The sequence below is a fragment of the Pteropus vampyrus genome, unplaced genomic scaffold, assembly GCF_000151845.1.
Source record: "Pteropus vampyrus isolate Shadow unplaced genomic scaffold, Pvam_2.0 Scaffold99, whole genome shotgun sequence".
NCBI classification, from domain to species: Eukaryota; Metazoa; Chordata; class Mammalia; order Chiroptera; family Pteropodidae; genus Pteropus; species Pteropus vampyrus.
Genome location: NW_011888880.1, coordinates 378,436 through 393,040, shown reverse-complemented (window position 1 = coordinate 393,040; position 14,605 = coordinate 378,436). Strand labels below are relative to the sequence as shown.

The 14,605-nt window shown below is 34.7% G+C and overlaps 1 protein-coding gene across 11 annotated transcripts in view; it reads right to left on the bottom strand.

Moving 5' to 3' along the window:
* Window positions 1-560: 560 nt before the first annotated feature.
* Window positions 561-14,605, bottom strand: part of YTHDF3 (YTH N6-methyladenosine RNA binding protein 3) — a 36,228-nt gene continuing 22,183 nt past the window's right edge. For all 11 annotated transcript variants that reach the window (XM_023533256.1, XM_023533259.1, XM_023533263.1 and 8 more), the window contains one exon: window positions 561-3,630. Coding sequence is in view for 3 of the 11 variants with exons in the window: in XM_011364581.2 (XP_011362883.1) it covers window positions 3,607-3,630 (24 nt within the window). In the remaining 8 variants the exon portion in view is untranslated. The remainder of the gene's footprint in view (window positions 3,631-14,605) is intronic.

Below are 14,605 nucleotides of genomic sequence, written 5' to 3'. Positions count from 1 at the left end.
ATCTGCAGCCACTCCTCGGCGCTAGCATCACCACTTCAGCCCCACCTCAGATTATCAAGCATTGGGTTCCCACAGGAACATCCGACCCTGGTGCCAAAAAGGCTGGGGACTGCTGCCTTAGAGAACCTAGAAATGATCAATGTACCATCCTGAGTCACCATGATCTGATCGACGTAACCTCATCTATCTCAAAGGATAATGTACAGACTATTAGAAAAGCATCCCTTGGTTCGAAGAACGGGGGATTCGGGGTTATTAGACAGCTGGGAACACCACTTCCTCCTATTACATGAAAATAAATAGGCCTTTTTCCCTTTTGCTCTTAATAGTAAGAGCAGGTAATTCAATAAACTCACTTGTGTAGATAAAGATCAGGATACAGGATCCTCCCTCACTTTAATTCCCCCACTTAATTTAAATGGCCAACTAAAACAGTGATATAATCTATTTGTACTTGACACATATGTCAGCCAGGAAATCCAGAACAAAGTCAATAAAAATGTTATGTTTTCTAGCAGGCAATACATGTTTATAAAGATAAAATGGAAAGAACACAGATATGAGTGAACAATTTTTATTGAAACCCTCAAAGATTAAAGAGGACCAAATGGTGAGTTTGGGTACCATAACAAAAAAAAAAATCTCACCTAACTGTACCATCATTCACAGGAATGAACAAACCCAAACACGACAAAATTCAAATTCTCATGTAATTGCTACAAGTGACTGTAAATGAACTAATCATTTTATCATAACCTTTCTTTAATCATACAAAAAAGAAGGGAATTTACATGGCATAACAAAAGATATGCAAAACTTAATGAAAACACAATTTTCTTAAATTTCTCAAACTTATTTTTATAGGATGCAGAATGCACTTGAAATGATTAAATGACTTAAGCTGATTCTTTTTTTTTTATTGCAAACTGCTTTAACATCAGCTTAACCTCCATGCATGGTATTCGAAAAGAACACAGCTTTTGAATTAGAAAGATCACTTAAGTTAAAATGAGGAATTAAGTATTGAAATGAGGAAAAGGCCGGGGTTTCTTATGAAAGGAATCTTCAAGTACCAATATGTATAGAGAAAGAATACTAATTTTGGTTACATTTTCCCCCTTACTGTTAAATATACAAACTATAATACCTTTCAAAATAAAATACCCACATGATAACTTTAATAAGAAACATTCAAACCAGATCTTGGAAAAACATTAAGCAAGAAACTTACTGGGCCAATGGTGTCTTTGTGATGATTCAAATATCTGATTATATGTCTCCTGCTATATAGCACAGGTTCGCTCCCTTTTTGTCCCTACAGTTAAGAAACAGTTGTGCTATTGAGACAACCTGCGATAGTTTCATTTAGAGGAAAAACATTTTGCAATACACTGAAAGACCAAGGAGGAAGATAAAGTAGGTGCTCTAAAGAAGACTTAAATGAGAAAAAAAATTACCGATTGAAAAGATAGTTTTTATTTCCAAAGGAATGCTGCACCCATTTCACTTAATATTAGAGACCCAGGTTAAAGGCACTGGGATGTACTGCTCACGACGGACAGACCGCTCCGCTGGACATTGCTGAGTCCGCTACCGCAATCAGCCTGCTTGCTGAGTGTTTCTGTGATACTTCTTACACAGAAACCAAACGCAAATTAAAGTTTCAATCCATTTATAATATAACTAGTTTTATAAAAATATTCAGAGTTGCTAATGAAGCACCAAGAAAAAGAGAACCTCACAGCGAGGACTCAGATCCTTTCTACGAGGTCACCCCTTCACGCTTTTCTCTAATAGGCCCTTCAGAGTGACAAGTCATCTTTGACGTGTCCTACCTATACAATCTTAGGGATGTAGAACATTTCTGTGGTTACTATACCCAAATGCCAATTTTCATTATAAATAGTTAAGAGACATGTTACAAGATTTCATGGCTTACTCTTAAAAAGGTAAAACAGGTGCAACTTTCCTTTAAGAAAGTTTTTATTTTATAATATACCATTAATATTTTAATGTTCCCTTCAGTAAACACTGATATAACTACAACGGGACTACCAAAGACCTGTGAAGTAGCTACGATTATCTACAAATACTGTATTTTATTTCATTTGAATACAGTATCTGTACATTTTAAGAAAACATTGTACAAAAATTTTATATAAATGAAAGCCTCAAAGAAATGTCACTAAATTTTTGAATTGAAATGACCAAAGATGTAAATGTAAATGAAAACATTTCTAAACATGATGTAAACATAAATGGAGTAATGCAAAACACCAAGGTATTCAAATCTACTGTATTGCTATTTTCACCCTTATCGTATCTTTCTACATCGCTTTCTCCTTTTAGAACAGTAATATAAGGGGCAATACATTATCTTCATAACCTTATGCCATCAAATCAGTTAATACAGACGCTTGACACAATTATACAAAATCAATTTGTTTCAAGATACAAAATTAATGTTGATATGTAATTAATGAAAAAAAAAAGATGTTAGATAACTATAAGAATACCCAGATATATGCTGTATTCCCATTTATATAGATCTGATCAATAAAACATCAACACATTCACTTACTGATTTAATCCATGGATCAAGGCCATATTTTCAAAGTATTTTAAGGATGCCAGGACACTGCAAAAGCTGGAGAAGAGTTGAGGAACAGTATATGCTTGCTAAACAAGAACTATGTTTATTTAGCTAGTGAATACCTACAGTAATAAATTTTTACTTCATGATAGCAATCAGGCTCGCAAACACCCAGAAACAGGAATTAAGGGTTTTAAATGTAGTTATAAAGGTCATAAAAAGTCTGATTAGACTGAGGTACATTTACTCAAAATTTTGAGATTCATTAAGTGGTAGCAAATAAAATAATTCCTCAGACAAATGCACATTTTTCAGTATACATGTTATTGGGGGAAAGAGGGGAGAAGAATGTGCATTAACTGGTGAAGTCCACCAAGCTGCATATCAATATTCTGTTACACCAAACAGTTTGAAGACAAGGGAAATGTTCTAATATAATCTCAGATTATGTTTTATTTGGCTAAAATAGAGCTTAAGGTTGCTTTGCCATATTAAAAGTTTACTACAATAATTTCTCACATAAACATTTAGACTTGAACTCCAGGACTAAATGTGGCATGATTATTTTGCTTTTAATCTGTCAAATAGCTAAAAATCGACAATTTAAAAACTACAACAAAGAAAAAGTTGAAGCAGTGTGACTCTTACATCATTGAACCACTTCTAATGGTTAACTGTTAGTATTTAACAAATTCAAAGAGTTAATGAATCCTTGCATTCATTCAGTCTTCTGTGCCTTAGCTAGGATGCATAATTACAAAAGACAGCAGATACTGGTAAAAGCTTCAGGACAGAAAGTGCTTGACGAAGTTACAGTTCTCAAGTGTGTTTGGTGAGAGTATAAGGGCAGATGCGCTGATGATAACCATTACAAGAGTCAATTCTGTGTTAAAGAGTTCAAAGATGTCACCTTAAGCAGAAAAAAAGCTTTAATAACGTCTTCTTTGACTTATTAGGCATTTCCAGAGTCTACTTCATTAGTGTTGTAATTCTAACAGGACATCTTCATACAGTTATTGTTTGTTTCTATTTCTCTCCTGAAAGAAAAACACACAAAAAAAATTTTAAAAAATGCCATCATCAAGATTATGAGCACACATAATATAAACCATCTCCCTAATATGTTCTTCAAGTACTGTTTCAAGTCATTAGTTAAAACCGTTTTGGTTTACTGTTACCTATACACACCACCGTAGAATGATTACTACAAAACACTTCAAAATAAAGAACTCCAACACTTACTTAAAGAGCCTATTTTCCCATAGTATTTTAAGGTGAGAATATTACAATAACGTCTTTCTAGCCCTCTCGATAAGTTCTTGATGGTGACGTTATCAAACACACTAAAAGGACTCTAGCAATTTGAAAACTAATGACTGAAGTAGGGTTAGGAGGAAAGGAAAAGAGTTGCATTAAATTTTCAGTGTTAATTGAAAAATATTTTGAATCACAAACTTCCCCCATATAATATTTTACATTATATCTAACTTTCTATTATCAAGAAATATTAATATTTATCAATAATTCCTTCTAAGACAGCAGAAACCCCTTGAATGAAGGGTAAACTGAGTGATGTATTCATGTTTACTAACCAAATATCTACCAATAATACTTCTGTCTTTCAACTGAATGCATCATGTAATCTGTTTGTACCAACTTGTTTTAATGTGTAACTAAGTGGTTCTCAAACCTCAGCAAGCATCAGAATCACCAGGAATGCTTGTAGAAACACTGACCATTGGGCCCCCAAAGGCTGAAGCTGAACCTATGAGCTTGCATTTCTAACAAGTTCACACTTAGTCCTAATATTGCTGGTCCAAGAACCACGTTTGAAATACATAAGACATTTTTTCACTACTCCCATTTTATTTTTTCATGAGTAATACATGTTCCATAATAAATAAGAATATACTTTGCAAATGGTCAAATTAGTTTCCCATCCTCTGTGATACCATTAGAAAATTACATTTTAAATTCTAAAGAGAACTTTAAGTTCTTTGCTACTAAATTCCTTTTTTTCATTTTTATATAATCCTAGAACCTGAATAACAGTATTTAATACAGAAAGCTAGTAAATGCCCTACTTCATGATAACTACAAATAAAATTACTTCAGACTCATAAGAATCAGTGAGATACTCTGAAATCAAAGAACCAAAACAGACACAGAGCTATCTAATTAATCACATTTCAAAAGGATAAGCAATAAAAACAAGACAAAAAAAAAAAAAAAAAACCCTGGTACCAGGAAGCTGTAGTCTAATTTTACAAAGGCCCTAAAGCTTTCTAAAAACCAGCCTAAACATAAGTTTAGTTCTTAGCTGAAGGAAACAGATTTGTATGAGAAATTTTAAATAGATGTAAAACACAGTATTAGAGGTGAAGCAAGAGGACCTAACAGCACACTGCTCACTCTTCCCCCAAAACTACAGAAAAAAAGGCGATGCTATTTAAGGATAAGTTCAACAAAGAGAGTTTTAATTCAAGATGATGAGTTGTATCAATGAGGATCATGTGTTATTTAAACACAAGTTAGAGATGTTTCAGTTTGACTGTAATCAACTATGCACTTTAACTGAATCAAAATACGTAGGTTACATACAAAGACATCTATGTATGTAAGGGGTAACTTCTAACTCTGTAGACAAAAAAAAAGGGGGAAAAAACTTCCGTCAATCAAATAGGGCAAAAGAGGGGGGGAGCCTGAAAGATCTAGATTAATTAGAAAGCACAAAATAAGATGACAGTCACATACATGTATACCATTTATACATTTGTATCAAGCAGTTGAAAATGTAGATTCATCAATGAAAACACAAAATAGATCAGATTTTACGTTTTTAAAAATCTATGTACAAAAAATAAATTTAAAATATAAGAACACAGAAAAGTTAAAATAAACCAAATGAAGACTATATATTATAGATACTATGTTAATATCAGACAAAATAGATTTTAAGGCAAAAAACAATGTTTGAAATAAAACAATCACTTTATACTGAATAAATTTTTGTAAAAAGCTTTAACAACAGTAAACTAAAAATACAATTCTACATATACTAAAAGTTATCAGAATAACAAAGAAAACCTGACAGGTTCCTAATTATAGCAAGAGAATTTAACATTATTTCTCTTGGTAACTGGTAGAGCAGACAAGTTAGTAAAAATATAGATTAAATATACAGAATACAGGAAATAGCCAAATAATTAAGAATACACATTTAACAACCATAAAAACTGACTATATGCCAGACCAGAGAACAAATCTAAATAAATACTAAAGAGTCATTTTCTTACACAAATTTTAGAAGCAAAACAAACCAATAATCCCAACAAAAACACACAAAAAAATCTTATCCATATTTGGAAATTCAAACACATACACTTCTAATAGTCTCCCCCAAAAAATCACATGGGAAACTTGAAACCTTTTACATCAGTACAATAGAAAAATGGAACACCTTAAACCACCCCCGACATTTAAATATTTACATGCAGAATTTTTTTTAAAAGCTGAAAATAAGCTCATCATCAAACTCAGTATGTTAGAAAATGAATAACAGTAAGTCCTCAAATGCAGAAGGAATGAAATGAGATAGCGACAGAAAAAAAATGAAACAAAACAAAAATAAAGAACTAAAGAACGAAAATTAAAAGCTGATGCTCTGAGAGAAAGAAAACAATAGAAAAAAAAATCTCTGATTAAAAGAAAAAAGGAAAAGAAGCATAAATATGAAGATTGATAGCGCTAAAAAAATATAGATACTATTAATGTCATATGCCAATATGAAAACCCTTGGACAACTTACCAAAAGAAACTCAAGAATAAAAAGAAAACTTGAAGAGACTTATAGTAACTAAATAGCTTTAGCCAATAATTAAAAATCTACCCCAAACAAAAAAGCCACCAGGCTCATATGGTTTTACAGGTGCACTTGAGTAATTGTCCCAGAACTGATTACACTTACACAACTGTTCCAGAGACTGGAAAAAGACATACTATTTCCTGATGTAATCTGTTAGCAATACTTTGATGCTAGCAATGTCAAGCATGAGAAAGCTAACAGTTTAGTCTCACTTGTCACAAAGGATCTCTTAAGGGCTATTTTGCTGAAATAGAGTGTAGTGGAGCAGAAGGCCAGTGAGAAGGCCAGCACAATAATAACAGCTTTTAGAACAAGGTGAAAGATGCAGAGTTAGTGAAAACTGTTTGGATTCTGGGTACAATCTGAAAGCAGAGCCAACAGGACTTACAGACAGACTGATTAGATATGGGGTGAGAAACATAAGTATCAAGAATGAGACCAGTGTCTGTAGCCTAAACAACTGGAAGAACAGTGGCGCCCTCTACAAAGATGGAGGTTTTGAGCCAGCAAAGAAAGGAGTTCTATTAAATTTAAGATGCTTATTAAACAAGTAAGTGAAGATATCAAATAGGCAATCAGATACACGAGTCTGGAGGTAAGAGGAAAGGTCCAGGATAGGCATACAGATGTGTAGTCCTCAGCATGGTGAACGTCCATCAATAAAACGTAAGCCCCCCCTGAAGCTGATACCTCTGCTTTAATATAGGTACATATCACACAGCCCACATCACATCACATGAACTGGTACGTCGTTGGAGGTAACACAGGGAGAATCGGAACCTGAATTACACAAAAGGAGCCACGGCCCAGTACATGGGAGAAGGACTAAGCCTCTAGTGATAGCTCAGAAGATGACGCACTAAACATGTACAACTCTTTAGGATTACGAACTTTCCAAAGTGATTCAAAGAACTCTATTATTACTTTTAATAATGGCTGACAATTCAAAAAATAATTTGCAGAGGGATCCCTCCTCCCTCCCTTTTCCATTGACAGAGTGAGGCCTCAACTAGGCAGGTTCAGAGATTTGAGTGCTTCAGTCTCTGCCAGTGGGGCTTCCTCCCCACCCTGAGCTGAGCAAAGGCTCTGGAGACCACCATATGATCATATGGCTAAGAAACTGGCCTGTGAAAATGAACTCCAGGGGGAGGTTTACTTGTCAACCCATGGTTGGGTGGTTTTGTTGGTTTTGTTTTTTTTTTTGACAGAGCTTATTAACAGATGTGCTAAGAAAAGAAGAGCCAGACAATAAAATTTCCTTCGGTGCCCTCAGAGGAGCCAAGAGCTTACCCTTAACATTACAGGTAAATAATGTATTTCCTTTTAATCAGCCGTAGGTTTATCACCATTAGAAATATTTCAGTAACCAGACTTGTGCACAAATGAGCCACCAGGGAAAAAGTAACTGTGCATCTAAGAAGCCAAACCATCTAGAAAGAAAATGAAGATAAGCATTCAGAACACAATTAAAGCAGAACTGCTGAAGGAGGCCGTGAACGCCTAGGGGGGAAAAGTTCACAAGTAGGCACGTGAGATCCAACTGCAAGGGAAACAAAGACCCTAGCTTAGAAATCTGAGCTAAATTTTTCAAATTAAAATTTTCAGTAGATGAATTAAAGAGGGAAAGAGTTACTGCCTCATCAGGGGAGTGTAAGTGCAAGTACCATCTCAAATCAGAGAGCAGGAAAAAAAGCTTGAAATGACAAAGAAAAAAATAAGAGAAGTATAGACTGAAGACAAAATGGACATTCTAGAAGTAGGAAAAAGAGCAAATGGAAGAGCTAAATGAAAAACAAAAAATCCACAAATTCTTGGATACTCCTCCCTGCATAAGGTGGGGCTTTATTTTCCTCCTCTACAGTAAAGGCTGGAAATACTGACTTGCTTCAAAGAACAGAGTATGCAGAGGGGGAAAATGGACATTTACATTGGAGAATCCTAGAAGACACAACCTGAACCAAGTGGTCAAAGTTAATATCCCCAGCAGTCAGTTATATATGGTCAGATGAGAAGGACATAACACATACATGGCATTCTTCCCCACACCCTGCAACCTCAACCTAATCATGAGGAAGTGTTAGGCAAACTGACAATGAGGGACACCTAACAAAACACTTGACCCCTAGTCTTCAAAATGTGAAAGCCATGAAAGACAAGGAAAGAAACTCATAGCATGGAGACTAAGGAGACATACTAAAATGCAAAGCTGCTGTTTCATATCTTGAACATTCATACAGATTTTTCAGTTCTTTGTAAGTTAAATAAATGTCTAATTATTATGCTGTACACCTGAATCTAATAAAATATCACACGTCAACTGTAACTGGAAGAAAAAAATTAAGCCTGTAGTGTAGCAGTATTGTACCAGTGTTAATTTCTCTGTTTGGATAAATGTAATACGATTGTGTAACTGCTAACATTAGGGGAAACTAAAGGATATGTAGAAACTCACTGTATTATCTTTGCAACAAAATTATTTTAAAAGTTTAAAAAAATTATAAGTTAGAAAAATACAACTTCCGAATTATCATATTAAATATCATATTGCTGTAGAAATATGAAATACATATACATTCTACAGGGTATTGTTTATTTTAATGGCTGCCCTGTTTCTCTTTTTATTGTTTATAATAAAAGTAAAATTCTGCCTAAGTTAAAACCAGTGAAGTATAAGACTACATTTTTAAATTTTAAAAGAAAAAGGTGTGCACGTGTCAAGAAAAGACAAAGTTTACAGATGAACAATGACTAAATTCATTGAACTGAGTAATAGATTCAATTCTTCAGGAAAATCAAGGACTCACCAGAAACAAAATGTGCAGAGGTTGGCTGACAGGACTGGAAAAATTCATGCTAAAGAGTAGAACAAGGGCAGTAACAGATGGATAAAATCCCCACCTGTTCAAAAGCCTGTACATTTGTTGAGTCATTCAAGTGCTGTAATACTGAGATACGCTTGACATGCACTTTCCCAACACGATACACCCTTTTACAGTAAGAAGGCAAAAGACAAAAAACGTAAAGGAAACAGACCAATTCTACACTGTAAAATAAATTCAAACCAAAGATTCATAAAGAGAAAAGACAATGATTTTGCTTTGGAGGTTCTGTTTCTGGAAGTCAATTCTTCAAACTTTAAACTTGTTTCCATTTAATTGAGACTAACATTCTTGATCCTCTGCATGAGCACACTAATAACTAAATGCTTTAAAAGATTCCAGCGCCTGAGTTTGCATTTATAAAATAAAGTAGCATTTCATGTTTGAGAAAAGAACAGATGCGGTCTAATCATATTTAATATCAACCAAAGATCAAATAATCTCAAAGTGTACTACAAAATGGAAGAGTTGGGAAAAGTTCAGATAGTGAAAAATGGTGAAGAACAGTAACAGCAGATGTTAGTGTAGGTGGTTCAGTGAGAGAAAGAACATGGTTCTAAGATTTAGGACTAATTCATGTTTTTAGCTGTGATTTAGGTTCAGCAAAACAGTATCACTCAACACACTAAATTACTTTTTATTGTAGTCTTACTTTGGTCCTAGTTTCCACTTAATTTCATGTTTAAGTAACACTGTATTAAAAGTAAAATTGCAAGAAAAAGAAAAAAGCGAAAACATCAAAAAAGAAATAAAATGGTCATTATTTGTAGACAACATGATTATTAGGCAGAAAATCTTAATGTTCTATTAGGACTAGAACTACTAAGTGAATTGAGCAAGGTCAGTAACAGGACATTTCTATAAACAAACTGGGTGTAAAACTGAAAATGCAATTACATTTACATAAAATACTTAGCAATACATTCAGCAAGAGACATGCTGGGTCTCAGCACTGAAAACCATCAAACTTTACTGAGCAAAATTATATGTTTGTCTCACCGCAGACTGAGTTCTAAATAAAGGGGGGCTATTTATCTTTAGTGGCTTATTGGTAACTTTTAGTATTTATCTGTTGAATGAATAAGGAAACAACTCAAAAAAACACATGATATATACAGCGATACAGGTTGACCAGAATACAAGATGTGTGCTAGTATTCTAAGAAAAAAAAAATTGACCTGGGACCTTGTAACAGAGGCACTTAAAATAGCCAAGCAAAGGGAAGCCGTGGACAACTCTAGTTTGAAGTCAAATTTTGGACTCTTGACTATTAAATGAAAATAATATTTCTGATTGTCATTCACAAGTGGAATTGTGCACTTCTATCTTTTTATATCCTAGTTCCTTTATTATATATCCAAGACCCCTTTTTCCATTCCTTTGATATTTCAAATGCGAAAGACAGCATAACAATATTGAGTGTCAAATGTGTAAAATACATATTGAAAGGCTGAAAAACCTTTCAATAAATTCAAAGTTTTCTGCCAAGAGACAATAAAGTCAGTTTCAGAGATTAGAGTGCAATATACAGCCACGTTACTTAATGACGGAGATGTAGTCTGAGAAGTGTGTTGTTAGGCAATTTCATTGTGCAAACATCATATAGTGCATTTACACACACCTAGATGGTCTAGCCTACTACACACCTAGGCTACGTGGAGGAACCTACTGCTCCTAGGCTACAAGCCTGTTCAGCATGTCAGTGGACTAAACATTGCAGAATATAAGACAATGCTAAGTATTTATATATCTAAACATAGAGAAGGAACAGTAAAAATATTGTGTAGAAGATAAAAAATGGTACATCTGGATAAGGCACTTAGCATGAATGGAGCTTGAAGGACTGAAGTTTCTGTGAGTGAATGGTGAGTGAACGTCAAGGCCTAGGACACCACTGTACACTGCTGTAGGCTTTATAAACACTGTCCCACCCCCCGCTTCCTTCTGACACGGTCAGAAATAAAACATCGAAGCTGTCACTGCTCCTCCATGAACAGGGATGTGGGCTGGACTGATCCACGATATTGGAGAGAAAGTGGCTGGGTACAAGGCAGGTCACCATAATAGTGACCGTCATGAGGGAGTGGAAAGTGGCCTGAGGATCAGCAGGAATAAGAAATCAAGATGGAGAGAGAAAGGAACACAGGGGATTGTCATGGCAACGTGGTTTCAACTATTGCATGCTGGAGCGAGCAGTGGTCGGATTAAGGAACTTTGTGGTATTCATTTAAAAAAAAAAAAAAAAAAGACAGTGTCTAACATGATGAGAGTGCAGAACCGGGGATTTAATATTTTGACTTCGCAAATCTGCTTTTGGTTCCACTGACCCTACCTGGCACAAAGGACTCTCTCTCTCTCCAGCATTGAACTGATAGAAAAATAAAACTTATCTATGCTTTACATCGTGACAATGTGAAAATATTTCTAACATACAGGGACAGGCTGGCGCCACACTACCACGAAAGCTTTTGTATTAAATGGCAATGGTACCTCATCATGGTTAAGGTAGCTCCTATGGACCTCTGTCCTCACACAGGATCTTGGATCCCCAACAAAGAATTTATAGCAATGTAACTCTGAAGACCACCAAGCAAGACATGGGGGGGACTGCACCCTCTGAATACACAGCATTTGAGGAGACAGGCTCCTCTTCCTGAAACCGGCCAGTGGCAATTTGGGATGTCCTTTGTGCACTCAAAAATTGAAGTGCTGCGAGTGAGAAAGAATCTTTGCCAAGCCCCACAGATACTGCTCCCGTCAAAGGAAGAAAAATTCCTCTTATATCACATATTTTCATTCCTTCCAAGAAATTCAGCTCTATTACAATCTATGAGACCATCATCATATATGTGGTCCACTGCTGACTGAAACACTGTTACGTTGCACATGGAAAATTAAATAATTTAAGTTACTTCCTGAAACTTTATTTCATATTTGGTTACGGTTAAATATATACGATCCTGAAGTAATCATGTATTTGATGAAGAAAAATGAAATAACTGAAACACCATTCAATAATGACTGTTCATACCGTTAGCAGGTATGGAAGAAACAGCTCCCAAAGATATTAACCCAATAAACTATCGGTAGTTCATTTACTAAAAACTCATAAAATTCTTTATCGGCATTAGAACACAGACACTATTAACTCTCCTGTGGGGCAACAAAATTAATCTGAGAAAAAAAATAAAAACAAATTAATAAAATGTTAACTGAAGCACTGCCTCCTTTCCCACATCTGGCTTGTCGAGAATATTTACCAAGTTCAGAACAGAGTATTACTGCAATAAAAAGTGAGTCATCCTGACTATTCAAAACATCACTCAGTATTTGATTCAAGAATTATTCAAATATGTAATATAAAAGCTGATAATATCAATTGTGATACACCCTGGGCCAAAAACTATTTTCCAGAGAAATATTCTTCTAAGGAAAAGCAAGATTTTATATACCGAATTTGTTAATTATAATCGACTCACTAATAGAGAACTACAACCATAGAAAAGTTTACCAAAAGGTAGTTTAAGATTGGGGTCCCTAACCCTCAGGCCGTGGACTGGTACTGGCCTGGGGTCTGTCATGGCCCAGGCTGCACAGCAGATGAGCAGGATGAGCAGCAAGTGAGTGAAGCTTCCTCTGTATTTGCAGCCGCTCCCCAGCACTGGCGTCAGTCTCAGCTCTACTTCAGATCATCGGGCATTAGACTCTCACAAAAGCACTGCTCCCTGGTGCTGAAAAAGTTGGGAACCGCTGGTCTAAGAGACTGAGATCCATTCTTTATCTTAAGAACTATAATTTGATTAGCGGGAAAGCATTATACAAGTTCTACTTGAGAAAAAAAGTACAGATGGTCTCCAACTTACGATGGTTTGACTTACAATTTTTTGACTTTACAATGGTGCAATATACATACTAAATTATATGAGATTTTCAACACTTTATTATAAAATAGGTTTTGTGTTAGATGATTTTGCTCAACTGTAGGCTACCGTTATGTGTTCTGAGCACGATTAAAGTAAGTTAGGCTAAGTTATGACATTTAGTAGGTTAGGTATATTAAATGCATTTTTGACAGGTATTTTCAAGTTATAATAGGTTTATTGAGAGAAAATCCCACTGTATGTAAAGGAATATCCGTATATATAGAACTATCAGAATAATGTTTACTGTCGTCACAGGTGTAATCATTGTTTAAATAATTTATTGTATATTAACACAAACTTGGTTACTTTGAAACAGACCTAACATCATCTCATCTCAGAATCAGTTATTACAATTATGAAAAAAATTCTCTCAGGTACTAAAATTTACTCTTTTGAAATACTCAATATAAAATAGCATACATGACTAAAATATATCGAAGATTCTAGATTTAAAACTATTTAACAGGGACTATTATAATTGTTCTCTGCTTGTTTCTGCATACGCTGCAGGGCTTCATCTTTTTCTGATGGAAATAGGTAAATGCCGTATTTTGGAAATTCATCTCAAAGTTACAGGCAATTGAAAACTCTAATTATTCCTGCATGTTATTAAAAAGATATCAAACTAAAAATCTCACCTCAGATTGTTTTCTAATGATTAATAAGGATTCCTAAGAATCAAAAAATATAGGAGCTAAATGATTCACATTCAGTACAATAAAAGTAAAATTTCAGTAAAGGGATTATTTAGTCAAAAGCACTCTAATACAATGTAGATTACTGGACATTATTAGTTGTTTCCATTTCTTTTATTTTCCAATTAAACCAGCTTCTATGTATCAACAGATGCTCCATACAAATAGCAAGTTGAAGTAAAAAGTAAAGCTTCCCTGTCCTCCTCTAGCCCTCTCTCTCTTATTTCATATGGGTTGTCACTAACTTTAAGTAGCATCAACTTCTCAGTTTATCAATTCTGACACTATCAATTCTCACTGTATATGATGTGTATTTATCAAGGCTGAATGTTATATTCCCCTTCTTTCCCCCTCCCTACATTTAGAAGCCACACTGTTTTCAGTTTCAGTGACTGTCCTTATGACTTTAAATAGGCACAACTGCTTGATATATCATCTCTATAAACAATTATCTGTTATCTTCAGAAAGATGAGAAAATTAGTGCATTTACCCTTCCTCAAATCCTTTCCTTTCCGCTCCATCTCATAACATTTTGCATAACTACAATTCAACGTTTTATATAGTATTGTCCATTTCTACAAATGGAAAAATAGGCAGCACTATGTAACTTGAATGATCAAGTACATAGCTCTTAAGTAAAGAAGAACAT